The 15,738-nt window shown below is 52.7% G+C and overlaps 1 protein-coding gene and 1 long non-coding RNA gene across 2 annotated transcripts in view; one reads left to right on the top strand and one right to left on the bottom strand.

Moving 5' to 3' along the window:
• Positions 1 to 768: 768 nt before the first annotated feature.
• On the bottom strand, positions 769 to 1,324 carry LOC115029397. The gene is made up of 3 exons (XR_003834947.1): positions 1,237 to 1,324; positions 913 to 1,013; positions 769 to 833 (listed from the first exon to the last, which is right to left on the bottom strand). It is a non-coding gene; the product is annotated as an uncharacterized LOC115029397 (long non-coding RNA).
• Positions 1,325 to 2,019: 695 nt separating this feature from the next.
• Positions 2,020 to 15,738, top strand: part of Kiaa0930 (KIAA0930 ortholog) — a 41,858-nt gene continuing 28,139 nt past the window's right edge. Inside the window, exon 1 of the mRNA XM_021183788.2 lies at positions 2,020 to 2,417. Coding sequence (XP_021039447.1) covers positions 2,225 to 2,417 — 193 coding nt within the window. The 5' untranslated portion in view covers positions 2,020 to 2,224. The remainder of the gene's footprint in view (positions 2,418 to 15,738) is intronic.

Here is a 15,738-nt window from a genome sequence, read left to right as displayed (position 1 = left end):
TAATGCTTTGGCCAAACTCCTCAGAAGGCTCCCCAGGGGAGGTGAGCCCCAAAGGTGATTATGGTGTTGGAGCAGCAAGGGTTTCAAACAACAGCCCGGCAGTGTGGATGTGTAGGCAGTGATGCGGTTTCCCTGGAAACAGAGAAGAGTACCACTGCCAGTCTCTGAGACCTCACATATGCTGTCTGAGGGCTGGTCCCTTCCCTCGTTCTCACAGCCAGACTTCAGTTCTCCAGACTCACAGCTGGTCACCTCAACCTTCACACCGGGTCCTCATTAACAGATGGGGTCACAGGCCCAGGGGAGAGAAGACAAAGGCCAGTAATTTCCGAGATACATACCTTTTTACAGAGTCCCTCCTGTGCCTGACTCTAGGACTATGGTTTTTAACCTGTGTATCATTTCAGCTCCTATTGTGGGGTTCAATGATCCTTTCATGGGGGTCACCCTAGACCACTGGAAAACACAGATATTTATATTATGATTTACAACTAGTAAAATTAGTTATGAAGTGACTACAAAAGTAAGTTATGGTTGGGGCTCACCATAAAACAAGGGAATGTATTGAAGGGTCCCAGCATCAGGAAGGTTGAGAACCACTGCTCTGGGACCATGGAATTAGTCACTCAAGCCCTACCCTGAGCGTCTCAGGGGAGCGGTACAAATCTCCAGGTAAGGCTTGAACAGTATGTCAAAGCTGCCCATTTCCTGCTCTGGAGTGGTTTCCAACCCACCTTCCTTAGAGACCATCTTCCTCAGCAGGCCTCTCTCCAGTCTCCATCACACAGCCTGCATTTATTGGGTGCTGGGAATACAGTTGTCAGAAGCCAGGCCTGAGGAATACACAGTGTCTTAGTTAGAGCTGCCATGGTGCAATGTCACAGACGGGAGGCTTAAACAATCGTTTCTCACCATTCTGAGGACTGGGAAGCCCAAGGGAAAGGAACTGGTTTTCCGAGACGCCTCCTACAGCTATGCAGTGTGATGTCAGGGGAGTGGTAAGGATGCTGTGCCTAGGAATAATAGAACAGGAGGGGCAGGCAAGATATAGTTTGTTTGTTTTTGAGGAAATGTATTTGAGGACACTGGGATCCAAAGGAGACAGGAGACTAGGAGAAGGGTATCCCAGACAGGGTGAAGAAGAGTCGGGGCAGACAGAACTTTATGCTTAGCATGATTGTAGAATTTGACACTGGAAATGTAACTGGCTGAGACCAGCAGTGCATGGTCACCTACCCCAGTCCTGGGAAAGGACCACCGAGTGAGTTCAGAACATGGCTTCTGGCGGCTGCTCCCTGCATCTTCTTCTTTTAGCACAGGGATGGTTGCCCAGCTGGACCTTGGCCTTTAATTAGGATCACATGCAAGCTGATCTGATCCACCTCTGGCCTCTACATATGTAGTCAACACAGGAGCTAAGACAGGAAGCAGCTCTCTGACCCCCTTTCCTAAGTGTTCAGCAGAGGAAACTGAGGCGTCCCAGGAGACCTCCGAAAGGAGGTGATAACTTCTTGTTGAGTTTTGTGAAGCAAGTTTTTAGCAGAACCTACTTGGAAGGTTCAGACAGAAATATGCAGAGCTGGTGTGCAGGAAGCTCCAGGGAATGCACAGGGTGGTGACAAAGCGCAAAATCAGTGAGGCGCAGAGGGGGCGGCTCAGAGGCGTGACTCTACTGGAGGTGGGGACGGGGGGGGGGGCGGGAGAAAGTGGACTCAGGGTTGGGGAACACGGGCAGCAAGGAAGGTCAGCAGGCCAAGGAAGGTGTGGGAATGGGATGGCGAGAACGTCACACGACAGGTTGGTTGGAGCGAGGCCGCGATGGGCTTTTGAAGTTGGCAGCAGCTGGCCGCAAGGAAGTAGGCGGGGCCAGGACCAGGGACGACTCACCGCCTGGCCCAGAGATCGGGGTGGGGTTTTAGGAATATGAGGCGGGGCCCTTGAGTGTCGGGGGCGGGGAAAGGGCGGGTTTGGGGGCGGGCCCGCGTCGGGGGTGGGGCCTGGGCGGTGTCGAGCGCGCGCGGGCGGGCGGTGGCGGAGCTGAGGATCGCAGTGCTCCGCTGTGCTCCGAGGTCGGCGGCGGCGACGGCGGCGGCGGCGGCGGCGACGCACACAAAAGCGGATTGTGGCTTCACTGGTGCTCGCGGCGGGCGGCAGCGGGGCACGGGCGGCGGGGCGTGTCGGTGGCCCCCGCGGGCGCGGCGCGGGCGATGAGCCGGGGCCCGGCATGGCCTCCGCGCGGCCGCCGGGCAGGGCCTGTGCCTCGGCGTCCGCGCCCGCGGGGCTCCGGGCTGGGCCGGCCGCCTCCCGGGAGTCCGTGGACAGCAGCGAAGCGGAGGAGCGCTCGTTGCAGCACATGCTGCGCGCCATAGCCGAGGAGCGCGGACGCCTTAGCCTGCGCCGTGAGGTCTGCGGCCTGGGTGAGTGACGGGGACGGGCGCGCGCGTGAGTGTCCGCGCGTGTCCACCTCCGCTCGTCCCCTTGTGCTCCCTGCCCTCCGTGCATCCCCACCGCCCTGGGCTCTGTCTCTCGGGACCCCAAGTCTCAGTGTCTTTTTGGTACCACAGAACCCCGATCCGTGTCCCTATCTTCCTCTGACCGTCAGGATATCTGTCCCAGCTCCTTCTTCCTCTTCGTGGTTCCTTAACTCTTCTTCCTTCTCCTGGAAGATCTGGGGGCCCCATTGCTGCTGCAGGGAGTGTGGGCGTGAGATTTCGGGAGGCCCTTGAGTTCAGAGTTCAAGGCAGTGTGCCCTGACCACATCCACAGCCCACATGGAAGACCGCGACTCTTGATTGCTGTAGCCTTTGTCTTTCTGCACCTAAAGGTCCTCTTGTCCATTAGCTCTACAAGGGACCTGTTGGGCCTCTGCCCCTTGACCCCACCTACTTAGCACTGGAATCAGGGATTTGCTACAGCCTCTCCGGGTGTGATTCTGGTCTAAGGAGTCATTCAGCTGCTGGGTGGGGTGGGGGTGTCTCATTGTTTGAAAGGGCCTGGGAGGTGTGGGTGGGGTCGTCTTGGATGTGAGGTAATGCATAACTGATGCATTTGCCCAGACCCATGTGGCAGAAGCCCCCTCCCCTATAATCTTGGCCTGTCATTTTCTCTATAAAAAAAAAGACCCCTCCCTTCTTCATGTAAGGAATGACTTCATTCTATGTTGTGTCCCCTCACCCCCACCTCCCAGTCAGGGCTTGGGTTCTCTTTGAGGGAAGTAACAGCCTTCTAGATTCTGTCAGTGCTCCAAAGTGGAAGTGTACCCTGGTAAGGCCACAGTAGCAGAGAGAGAGGGCAACACCTGGAACTCAGGGTCCCTTGGTAGGCCACGCCCTGGAGGCTCTGTGAGAAGCAGAAGTGAATTTCAATTCTTTTTTTTTTTGTTTAGCACCTGGCCTTCTTAGGCAGCAGGGTCTAGCCCAGCTCACCTCAGCAAAGTTCTCTTGTCAGGCAGGTACAGCCACCTGGGGGAATAGATAAGGACACAGATTTTAGTGGGTTTCTTCTCCAAAAAGGTGTCCAGAGAATGGCTTGTAGCTGATTTAGAGTGTCCTTATTAATGGACTCAGTAAACATGTATTTGAGCACCTACTGGGTGCCCACCTGTTAGGGCCAGCTGTCAACCTGGCACAGAATGTCTGAATTGGGGAGGGTCTGGGCAACCATCTGTTGTAAGCCCCTCAGCCCTGTGACCTCTGCAGCTCCAGGTAGCTCCTTCACACTCCTCTCTGCACACACCTTTGTGGTCCCTGACCAGAAAGCATCATCATCTCTGTTATAATATAGTCTCTACTCCTAGACAGCCTTCAGGGTCTTTCCCTAAGAGCAACGAATAAGCCCAGAACCCAGCCTTACCTAGGACTCACTACACGCTAGGTGCTCCGTGCATGCTCTGTCAGTTCAACTCTAACACAGTACCACTTTTGCCAAGCAGGAATATAATCTGTCAGCCATGAGGAGCCCTGTTCAGGGGCACCCAATGAGGAAGTGGCACAGCTGGCTAACCGCTGGCTCTTCTGGCCCCAGAGCTTTGCCACATCCCCAGCCAGGCCTGCTGGACCTGTTAGCTCATACAGTGACCAGGTCACCACTTCTCCCAGTCTTCAGTGTCCTCTTATACACCAGGCTTCCTCCAGTACCTGGTTCTTAGACTCTAGTGTTTTGACGTTCTGGATGGCAGTATGTGCCGGTGTTTCCTCTGCCTGGGAAGCTGCTCCTACTCGCTTGCTCCTCAGACACTGTAAGTTCTCCTTTGAGTCTCAGCTCCTAGCTATTGCCAGGAATCCATCCTCCACACCCGTCACATAGCCCTGTCTCCGCTGTCCTAGACAACTGGCGCGACTGTAGCATCATGATGAGCCATGTGGGTGTCCCTTCGGCTAGCCATCAAGAGCCCCGAGGGCATTGCCCAGTCCTCCTGTTGGTGCCTAGCATGGGGACACATACAGACCATGTGGTCGGTAAACACAGGGAACAAATGAAGCATTTCCGCGCTGGTGTGCAAGCAGTGTGGATGGCCAAGGTGAATGGAGCCTTTGCCACTTAGGAGAGCCTGGAGGGACAAGCCTGAGACTTGGCTTGGGGACTTGATTAGATGCTTTATGAGCTTCTTTGATAAACTACCTAACAGAAGCTACTCAGGGAAGGAGGGGTTTGTTTTGGCAAGGATAGAGTTTATCATGGTAGCTGGTGCTTGAGGCCACTGCTCAGATGGTGCGAGTACACACACACACACACATACACACACACATATTCGCGCGCGCGCGCGCGCGCACACACACACACACACGCATGCGCATGCTGGCACCCAGCTCATGTCATGTTCTTTCTATTCAGTCCAGAACCCCACTCCATGGGATGGTGCCACCCATATTCAGGGCTGGTCTCCCCATGTGGATTAACCCAATCCTGACAACCTCTCAAAGACTTGCCCAGAGCCTTGTTTCTTAAGTGATTCTAGATCCTGTCAAGAAGATGGTGAATATTATCCATGACAAGCCTAATGGCTGGCCCACACACCCAGAACATAGGAACTCAGAACTTGGGTCAGAGTACTCTACATCTGGCATGTGGTCAGCTATGCTCTCAGCCTGCAGGACAGCGTTACGTTTTTGTTTGGTTTTGCTTTTGTGTTTCTGTTTTGCCCTCTGGATTATTCCACCTTGTCACCCTCACTTCCTAGCTGTGACGACCTGTTGAGTGTTGGAATAATTTTTTTTTTTTTTTTTTTTTTTTTTTTTCGAGACAGGGGTTCTCTGTATAGCCCTGGCCATCCTGGAACTCACCAGGCTGGCCTCGAACTCAGAAATCCGCCTGCCTCTGTCTCCCGAGTGCTGGGATTAAAGGCGTGCGCCACCACGCCCTGAGACTCGAACCTAGAACCTCATGCGTGCTAAGTACTTGCCTTATCCCTGAACAATACCCGCGGCCCATTATGAGTTCAGGTGTTTGAGGCAAGTGAGTTAGTTACTCAGAGCTATGCTGTGGCCTCAAAGACTGTTGTTGTCCCCCAGGGGTGGTTCTGAAGGTGTCCAGGGAGCCTGGGAAAGCTGTCCTGACTGAATCAGTGTCTGTTTATGATGAGGAAGCTGCTGGCCCCACCCACATGGTGGTCACTTGACCCTGGAGATGAAAGGCTCTTTGTAGCTACACACCTGACTTCTGACTCTTCCGCAATGGCCTCTTCAGTAGAAACATTTTTTGAGCCCTGGCTGAGTGCTAGGTCTTGAAGCTGGTCCCTGCTTCATTGCAGAATTCGGTCTCTGAGGGGAGAGGGGTGTGCAGGTAACTGTTAGGTTAAATAAAACCCTGCTGGGAAGCAGCCAAGGTTGTGGCTGCCCATGCAAGATTTTGATGTTTCCACAGGAAACTGCTTATGGCTCTGCAGTTCCCATGGAGCTCTGGTCACCGTGACCTGGGGTGAGTCAGACGGTTCAGCGTCCATGTGTATGCTGCAGCCGTCTAGAAGCCCATGGCTTCTCCTAGGACCGGGGCTTCTCCTAGGCCCTAGATGGGAACATAGACAAGTCCCTTTATAGGCAGTGTACTTTTATTTATTTATTTATTTATTTATTTATTTATTTATTATATGTAAGTACACTATAGCTGTCTTCAGACACACCAGAAGAGGGCATCAGATCTCATTATGGGTGGTTGTGAGCCACCATGTGGTTGCTGGGATTTGAACTTCGGACCTTTGGAAGAGCAGTCGGGTGTTCTTACCTACTGAGCCATCTCACCAGCCCTAGGCAGTGTACTTTATTAACCAGTGTGAGTTCTCAGAGGTTGCATTCCACATCTTGCTGCTTGCCTTTGTCTCTGTCTCCGCTGAGTATCTTTGGAGGGCTCTTGCTTGGGTATTAGGCTCACTGCCTGGTAGGTGGCAGTGGGGGTCCTCCCCATACACAGTGCTACAGGTCAGGAGGAGTGCATAAGTGTGCCTAGGAGGTAGGTCTCATGGCACTGCCTGGAACCCAGGTCTGGAGGGGTAGTATTGTGCCCTCAACCACAAGGGTAGGTAGTGGCGGGATTTATTGGCTCTTAGGCTCTGCACAGAGCAGAGGGCCACCCAGACCTGTCCTTAGAATGCCAGCAGCTCTGCCAGGTTGGCACACATAATTGCTTGGCTGAGGTGGACCCAGGAGAGGATTACAGACAAGAGCTAGAGTCGCTGGGCTACCTAGGGGAGGAGTCTGTGAATTGTATTGGTCTCTGGACTGACCTGAGGCTGGCAGGAACCTGTGGGAGGAGCAGATGCTGGGAAGTTTGGAGGGGGGCTGTGAGAGCTGAGGTTGGAACTGTGGCTTGGGTTGAATGTCTGAGAATTTGGTACTTCCCAAGACTAGCCTCTGGGCGTGTGTAGGCGTGGCTTTGGGCCTGGGCAGGTGTTACCTCCTAGAACTCTGAGCCCAGTGTGCCATAGGCCAGATGCTCTTACAACTGTAGCCTTTGCTGTAGCTTGGCTCCTATGTGGGAGGCTCTGCTGTCACCCTGTTTCACAAGGTGGAAGCTGAACTTCAGGGGCTCTCTTGAGCTCATGAAGTTGGGAGGCCTGGCCAAATCCAGCTGAGGCTGGTGAGAGGCAACCTGGAGAAGGTTCAAGAAAGATGAAGGAGAAAGGACTGCTGCCTGCTGTGAGCCGGTGTCCCACTGTGTGGCAGGTTCCTGGAGCCGCTCTTTGAATTGGGGTGAGCCCTGTGCACTCCCAGCTCACCCTGTGGCGGTTTTGTTTTTGCTTTTTTGTTTTTCTAGGTAGTTATAGTGGGGAATAAGTCGTGGCTGGGGATTCTTTGGGAAGTATGGCTGGAGGGAGGACCATGGGGACCCTGACCAAGCACCTCCTCTATGTCCTGACTGTAAAAAAAAAAAGGAGACAGGCTCTTTGGGGACATGGGGATTATACAGAAAAGCAGCAGGTAGGAAATGAGCCATGGCGTGCATGGGCTCAGCATAAGCTCTGGTAGAGCCACTGCGGGCTGAGCCCTGGGAGGATGTCTGTTGGGACATCTGCCCATAATGTTTATTTTAGGATGTAGAGATGGAGTTGGTAAGAAAGGTAAAGCAGTCCCAAGACTTGGAGGGGGCCAGTAGTAAGCTGAGGGGAAAGCCTCTATAGGGGCGGCTTCTTGTTCTGAAGTTTGGGCTGGCATGCAATCACTGGGAAAAGTCTCTCTTGGAATGACAGTAACCCGTCACCCCCGTGACAGTTAGCTGGTTGTGGGCCAGCATGGTGGGAGGAAGTGTCCCTGTGCAGTGGCAGCAGTGCCGTTTTCGGTTCCTGGGCCTATTTTAAGGCCTGTGATTCTGGCTTCTGCTAGTTCCTAGGACCGGAGCAACTTTGAGGCTCTCATGAAGTGGAAATCCTGTGCCCTTCCTTCAGGGGTACCTGTGGGCTCTGGACCTTGGGTGCTCAAGAGGCTGTGGTCATAGCTGCAGGGCCAGCCATAGCCAGCCTCCTTGGCATCACTGGGAATGGCTAAGATACTGCACTGCCCTGCCCTGTGGCTTGGCTGAGTCATTTCTCTCCTCGGGCTGTCTTTCTCCTGACCCGGAGGCTCCCTGTCTCCTTCACCAAGTTGGTCAGGCTCCTGAGTGTCAGCTAAGCCACAAGGTCATGGAAGAGAAGCCTCACATAGGATACTTGTTAAAAAAGCATCCTTCAAGTCACCAAAGAATCTAGCCACTTAAAAAAAGTTAATTTTCTTGGCATGATAGCATATCCCTTTAACCTTAACACTCAGAAGGCAGAGGAAGGTAGATTTCTGTGACTTCCAGATCAACCAGCCCCGTTAAACAAACAAACAAACAAATAAAATCGGTTTTGTTTTGTTTTTTTTAAAAAAGATAAAGCGGGCTGGAGAGATGGCTCAGTGGTTAAGAGTGTTGACTGCTCTTCCAGAGGTCCTGAGTTCAAATCCCAGCAACCACATGGTGGCTCACAGCCATCTGTAAAGAGATCAGATGCCCTCCTCTGGTGTGTCTGAAGAAAGCTACAGTATACTTACATATAATAAATAAATCTTTTTTTAAAAAAAAAAGATAAAGCAAATTTGCTGGGTGCAGTGGTATGGAACTATAATGCAACTGTAATCCCAGAACTCTGGAGGCAGGAGGATCACTTTGAGTAAGGCTAGTCCAATCTATACAACAAGTTTTAGGCTAGCCTGGGCTACTTATGAGACCCAGTCTAAATATACAGGAACTATGGGTAGTAGTGTCCCAACAAGCCTCCCCACCTCAGTTTACCTACTTATTGCCACACTGTGCTGGGTTCCCTGCCCACTGTGTCAACTCGCCTTTGGACAGGGCCACTACTGGGTACATTGTGTTGTGTGGCATTGCTGGTGGAACCCAAGGCACCGTGTGCAAATATCTCATCACTGAGCTGTATTCCTGCCTCCCTGGAAACTTGAAACCCGATGTGCCCAATATCCCCTTCCGGCAAAACATTTATTCCATGGGCCCCGGAGTCTCTGCTGTTAGCATGTTTCCTGCGTGATCAAGACAACACTCAGGGTTGGTGCCTACTGACCTGTCCATCTACCAACCCCTTCCCCACTTCATAGATGGGGCCACTTGCCACTGAGGCTCAGAAGTGGACAGGTGTCTGTGATGCCCCCTTGCACAGTTGTTACCCCCCTTGCTGTCATAAGTGGTCTTTGCTCACTCCTCTCCCTGGCTGCTACCATTCCGAGGGACAGGCAATCTACGGCCCCCTCTTGGGTCTCCTGTCCCATCAGGATGGGTTAGGGAGTATGTAGGTAGAGCTCCTGAGGGATGGCCTTCAGACATGCTCCTAGGCTCCTAGTGTGAGCCAGGTAGCAGAATGGTCTGAAGATCTGATATGCAGCAGGAGGGTATTGGGATACAGCCAGCCTAGCCTTGACCCCAGCAGGGGTGGTGGGACAGGTACAGGAGGCCCTAAGGGGATCCCAACTGGCTCACACAGGATGTGGCCATGAGAGCTAGCAAGAGTAGAAGTGCCTGGCCCTAAGTACTCCCTCCTGGATCCCCAGTGGGCAGGTGAAGAGACCGAGGCCCATTGGTAGTAGGTGAAGTTTCCTTATTTTACACATGGGCAAAAAGGACCACAGTATGTAGACATGGAAGGAGCTCCAGGATTTTAAAAAGGCAGAGTAGAACAGGGATGTATCAGCTGGATGGTGTCCGCCAACTGTCCCTGTGATGTGCAGAGGGCTGAGGGACTCGTTTAGGCTTACAGGTTTGGGGTTGTCTGGCCAGTGGAGGATCCTCTGTGAAGGCCAGGCTTATGGCAGAGACCTGACAGTTCACTCTGGAATTCTTTTCCTCTTTTTGGGTGGATATGTGTTTGTGTGATTGTGCATACGCAGCCTGTGGAGGTCAGGGGTCAACTGGAGGAATCTTCCCCAGTTTTTACCGAACCTGGAGCTCACCTATTTGGCTGGATTGGCTGGCCAGTGAGCTTCGAGGATCTTCCTGTGTCTGTCTCCCTGGTACTGGGTTCATAGTCTCCCATGTCAAGCTTTTGCTTGTGTGCTTGGGATAAAACAAACTCACTCTCTCTCTCTCTCACACATTCTCATTTATTTATTTATTTATTTAGAGACAGCATTTCTCTGTGTAGCCCTGACTCTGCCATGGAACTCAGTATGAAGAAGACCAGGCTTGCCTTGAACCCACGGAGCTCAGTCTGCCTCTGTCTCCCGAGTATTAGGATTAAAGGCTTGTGCTTCACCCAGCTGAAGCTCCTCTCTTCATGCTTGTGTAGAAAGCACTTTTCTGACTGAGCCGTCTCCTCAGCTCCAAACCTTCTCTGGCAAGAGATGACACAAGCCCCCAGTTGGCTTTAGGATTTATTGATCTATCTGAGAAAGGGCTGTGGTATTTATGTAGAGCAAGTTGCCCTTGATCTTATGGCACTCCTCCTACCTCCTCCTCCTCCTACCTCCTCCTGCCCAGGACTGGGTTGATTATAGGTGTGAGCCACTACACTCGGCCCTGAGACTTTAAGATGCTATTTAATGCATATATAAATGACTAGTGTCTGCTTCAGACGTGACGGGGGTGGTGGTGGAATGGGGAGAGGGTCTTCATCTTTGTTGGGTGGTGGTGCTGTTACTGTCGACTGGAAACTCTAGTGTCTGGATGGGCTTTGAATGTATACAGTACCTTCCATACATGGCTCAAAGGAGAACCCAAAGCTATCTTCTCTCAACAGCTGGGATTACCTACAGACTGTAGGAAAAGCCTAACCTTTACCAAGGGCCCTCACCTGGATGCATCTGTCTCCCCCCCCCCCCCCACTTGCTGTTCCTATAGTTGAAGGCACAGACATTCAGTGATAGACTGGCTGATTGAGGTGGCTTTGGTATGGGCTCCTGTCTTCTTTCTAAAGCATTGCTTCATAGATATCTTTGCAACAGCAGCCCGAGAGACCTTTGTGCCTTGAGAGTCTGACCTTCTACGGTTCCTGCCCATCCAGCCCACATCTTTTTGTTTGTTTATTTTTTTAGATGAGCTGTTCATGTAGCCCAGGCTCATCTCAAACTCACTGTGTAGCTGAGGATGACTTTGAACTTGTGATCATTCTCTACCTCTGGAGGGCTAGGATCACAGCTGTGAGCTATCACACTGGGTTCTGTGTGTTGCCAGGGTGCAACTCAAGGTTTCGCACATGCTAGGCAAACACTCGCTGTACCTCCTGAGCCATAACCCCGCCCTCCAGTGTGTATGTGCATGTGTGGCTGCAGTGTGTATCTGCAGAGCCAAACTGTGATCCGCTGCCTCTAAGAACATGGAGAGGGAGGGGCCTGAGCAGGAGGACAGAGGGTGGTCTGTAACACCTGTGGTTTCTTTCCACTGCCCTGTGTCCTGCCCAGACATCCAGACCTTTCTACTGATGTAAGCATTGTTTACTGATGTGAACAATGTTCTCCATCTTAGGAACGCTGCTTGAGATCCCAGTATTGAAAGCAGGTTAACACAAGAAAAGTATACAGGCTTATTGGGGGTTCCCGTGACTCGGAGCCCTCCTCAAGGTGATGGGGCTAAAGCTGTCTGTTTTATGCTGTGTTGGTTCGTGGTATAGTGTGATGGTTCACACCTATAATCTCAGCAGTTGAGAGGTGAGGCAGGAGGATTACTGCAAGTGCAAGACCAGCCTGGGCTACAAAGTGAGAGCCAGTCTCCAACAAAGGAAGCACATAATAGTCTTAGGAAAGGTAGTTGAATAAAAATACCAATTGGTGTCAGTCAAATGGTCTCTTGGTCTTGGGAAGTTAACTCTGAGGGATTCCATCTGTACAGCAATAGAGACGTCAGCCATGCTGGGGCGAGGTTGCTTTTGTGTAACCCGTGTTTTGTAGGTAAGTCCAATAGACTCATTGGATCCTCAAGCTGGACTTTGGTGGAATGGTCCTTGGGTTTGTCTTGGGGCCTTATAAGGAAGGGGTAGACATTTGTTTCCTCTTCTCTAGGGAGAGTTCCCACAACACCCTGTGTATGTCCATAAGCCCAGAGGTAGCCTTCCTTGCCCCACGTTTCACTCAGGGATTCAAGCTTCTTTGTTGTTGCTGGGCAGTCACCTGTCTTCATCTGCCTTGCCCTCAGCAGCCACCTGCCAGCTCTGCTTGTCTCCCTTTTAATGACTTCTTGATGCCTACAGAGCAGGAGGCCTCGTAGTGATCCCTGCTCCTCTTCATGGCTCAGGGTTCCTGGGACCCCAACACTCTGATCTCCTTCTACCTGGAACTGTCTGATGGACAGCCTCACCTTTAAGGCCCTTCTGTAGCCTTTTCCTGACACTGCAGGAACTGACCTCCACTCCTTCCTTCTGTCCCCAGGGCAAGATTCCTGTTACCAGGCTTCTCTGTTGTCCCCACTCACCCACCCCTTCCAGTGTCATGTCAGCTTTACTGTGTCCCTTCTTTGTGCCAGCTCAGTGGACATAGTTGCAGCTCACTCCCCCAGGACTCAGAGTGAGGGGATGTGGGCTGTATTGAGTGTTGAGCTGGTGAAAGAGGCCTCTTGAGTGGAGAGGTTGTCAGGTCTTGGGGAGCTGGTCTTTGAGCGAGATATCCTTCTGAATACAGCCACAGGAAAAGAGATTTCTCTGATTCAGGGTGAGATGGGCTACTGCTGCCTACCTTTGGGGAATGAGGGGCAGATAAGAGCCCGCGGGAACTGTGGGGGCTGGGTTGTAGTTCCTTCCCCTCAACATTCAGTTTTCTCTTCTACAAATGAGAATCAAGCCACAACTGCTGAAGAACTAGGGCTTCTGTTTGAAACCTGTTACCCTCTCTCTCCCCTTCCTCCCTTCTTTCCTCCCTCCTCTTCCTCCTTCTTTTCTGTCTCTCTGTGTCTCTGTCTGTCTCTGTCTCTCTCTCTCTCAGACAGGGTTTCTCTGCAGACCAGGCTGGCCTCAAACTTAAGAGACTGCAACCTCTGTTTCCTGAGTGTTGCTGCTGCTGCTGCCACTGCCACCACCTTTGAAGCCATCAGTAGTGCCACCATGTGTGTGCTTAGGTTCAGGGACAACAGACATGAAGGAAGACAAATGAGAGGCACACTTCTACCCTCTGCACCATGGAACTGAGTCCTGCTGTCTTACCATCCTGAGAGAGCTGGAGCCTCAGGCAGAGAGAGCCATGGGTCGCCTGCTTGGGCTGCTGACTCAGGAGGTGCTGATTCTGCCAGGCAGGGAGGTGGGGCTGGGATTCCAGAGGATTCCTACCCCTCCGCTTGGTTCTCCTGGGAGTCCTCTCCCCATGGAGAGCCTGGTGGGATGAATCAGCCTCAGCTGGTGCTGCAGCTGCGATCAGCTGATGTCATCCTCCTCCAAGGGCTGTGTCAGGGGAGCCTGGGTGCACCCAGGAGAGTTCTCTGAGCTCACTGGAGAGCTCTGAGCAGCACAGACCTCTCCTTGACCTGTGCCGTGCTTTCTGCTGAAGGACTAGGGCATCTGTTTGAAACCTCTCTCTGTGTCTCTCTCTGTCTCTCTGTCACTCTCCCTCCCTCCCTCCCTCCCTCCCTCAGAGAGGTTTCTCTGCATCTTTCTATAGGGAGTGTAACCCCTGTTGGCATATGCAGTGGGACTTAGGGGGATTGGGACAGTTGCTCAAACTCTCAGTGGCCTTAGGCAGGGACCTAACTCTCCTGGGCTTGGAGCTGCAGGCTGTCCATTTTCACACTTGGACAGGTCTGTATCAGAGGGGCCTTTGATGCCCTGTTCTTTCCTAGGTGGCCCTCTGCTGGGTTGTCACACAAGGAAGCACCCAGCCCTGGCTTTAGAGGGTGGGTAGACCCAGAAGTGAGAGAAGAGGAGAGAGTTGGTGATGGAGTGGGCCAGTCCAGGAGGAGAACATTGCTTGCTGTGGACTGAATGAGCGATGAGGAGCCTGCCAGGACTACCTGGCAGTGGGAAAGGTGTGTCTGGGTTTGTTTTCCTCCTAAAGGGGGTGCCTAGGTGACTGTGAAATTAGGGAAAGATCTAAGGCTGGATAGCACTTGGGGTTACAGAGCCTGCAGCAAGCCAGTGTAGACAAGATACAGGTACATGGGTGGAGCTGGGATGCCTGGATCCTGGCCAGAGCCTTGCATAGAGTGAAGAAATAGATGGAGAGTGAAGCCCACATTCCCAGCCCCGGCTGCTGGCTGTCGCACCTGTCAAGGAGTGGCTGCACTGGCTGGGGAGGGTGGGCTTCTGAGGTTCCGTGACCCACCTTCTGCCCTGTAGTACCTGTGTGGGAGCCAGAGGAGGGGAATAGTGGCTAGGTCATGCAAAAATAACCTCCAGCCTAGGGAGGTGGAGGTGCTGGGGTTGCTGAATCGCAGATCCCACCAGGTCAGAGTGCCCTGTGAAGTGTCACGGAGCTAGTTCTCTACATGGAAACAAAGCTACTATGGTGGTGATCTCGGAGTTGGGAGTTTGTATCTAGAGACCTCTCAGTTTGTGAGATGTTCCAGGGAGTATCACGGTGGCCTGGAGGCGGGCTGTGGGTGGTGATGGCAGGTGCCGTGCTGGTCATGTGGGTAATTTTGTGGCATTGCCGCTGCAGAGAAAGCATGAAGGATGGCTCTGTGGGGGCTGGAATCCTGCAGGCTGCCCCAGAGGAAGCCCACACGCTGGGCAGGCATGGGGACAGCCTGCAGTCTGAGCATCAGCCATGACCTTGCTGGGCAGCCTGGACATCAGCATCTGCTTTCCTAATTGAAGCGGGTTCTAAGGGAGTTCCAAGGGCTCTGAGGATTTTCCTTGTATTCTTGCTGATGGTGGTTTGGGCACTGTATAAATTTGCCTTAGTGTCTCGGAGAATGCACCATATGTTCATGTGTTTGAGGTCACATTTGCTGGTTGCCTACTGTGACCTCTGTCAGCAAGATGCAAGGACCCTCACAGATAGGAAGTAAGAAATCACCACGACAAGGCTGGAGCAAAGGGCTGAAGGTATGGCCTTGTGGGCAGATGTATGTGGCAGTGGTCTATTCCTGCCACAGAGCAGCAGTGGTGGGCCTGACTGGTGGTGACTCAGGCCTTGAGCCTCAGTTTCCCATCATGTGAATAAAGTCCATGGTAGATGCTATGAAGATCAGAGTGGGCACTCAAAGGGGATCTAGCCCCAGGGTGCAGATAGCATTTAGCATGTTTGGAAAGGTGCTGCCTATCAGAGGCAGCCTGGAGTTGGGGATGAGTGGACAGACAGACCCCAGGAACTGAGGATATAGCTACTCTCACAGGTCACAGCTACTCTCACAGGGAACAAATACTGCTGCTGAGGGAGGTGTGGCCTTTGTGGAGGTATTTAGTCAGGGGACAGGGGTCAGGGCTGGCTACTGTATTTGGGGAGTGAAGGGCAGACTTGTGGGTGCTATCTGGAGAGCGTGGGTCATGTGGTGAGAGAGCCTGAACTTCCTGAAGAAGATACAGGACCAGCTCAACCTGACTTGGACATCCGAGTCATCCACACCCCACTTCCCTTGGGATTGCTCATGTGGGACCCGACTGACCAGTTCTTCATCCAGGACCTCATCAGGGCAGCCTGACTTCCTAGGACAGCTTCTTTGTGCTTTGTGCCCCAGGGAACGAGGGCCCTCAGTACCCAGGCACAAGATGATAAAAGGCCTATTGAGGCCACAAAAGCCTATTCATCCTGCTCAGGGGACCAAGGGCTACCCTTGGACTCTTGTCAAAGACAGTCGGCCTCCTGACCTCTGCTGTTGGGAGGTATCCAGAGCCCAGCAGTGTCCATTGCTGACCAGGTG

The sequence above is a fragment of the Mus caroli genome, chromosome 15, assembly GCF_900094665.2.
Source record: "Mus caroli chromosome 15, CAROLI_EIJ_v1.1, whole genome shotgun sequence".
In the NCBI taxonomy this organism is placed as follows: Eukaryota; Metazoa; Chordata; class Mammalia; order Rodentia; family Muridae; genus Mus; species Mus caroli.
This window is presented reverse-complemented; position numbering and strand designations above follow the sequence as displayed.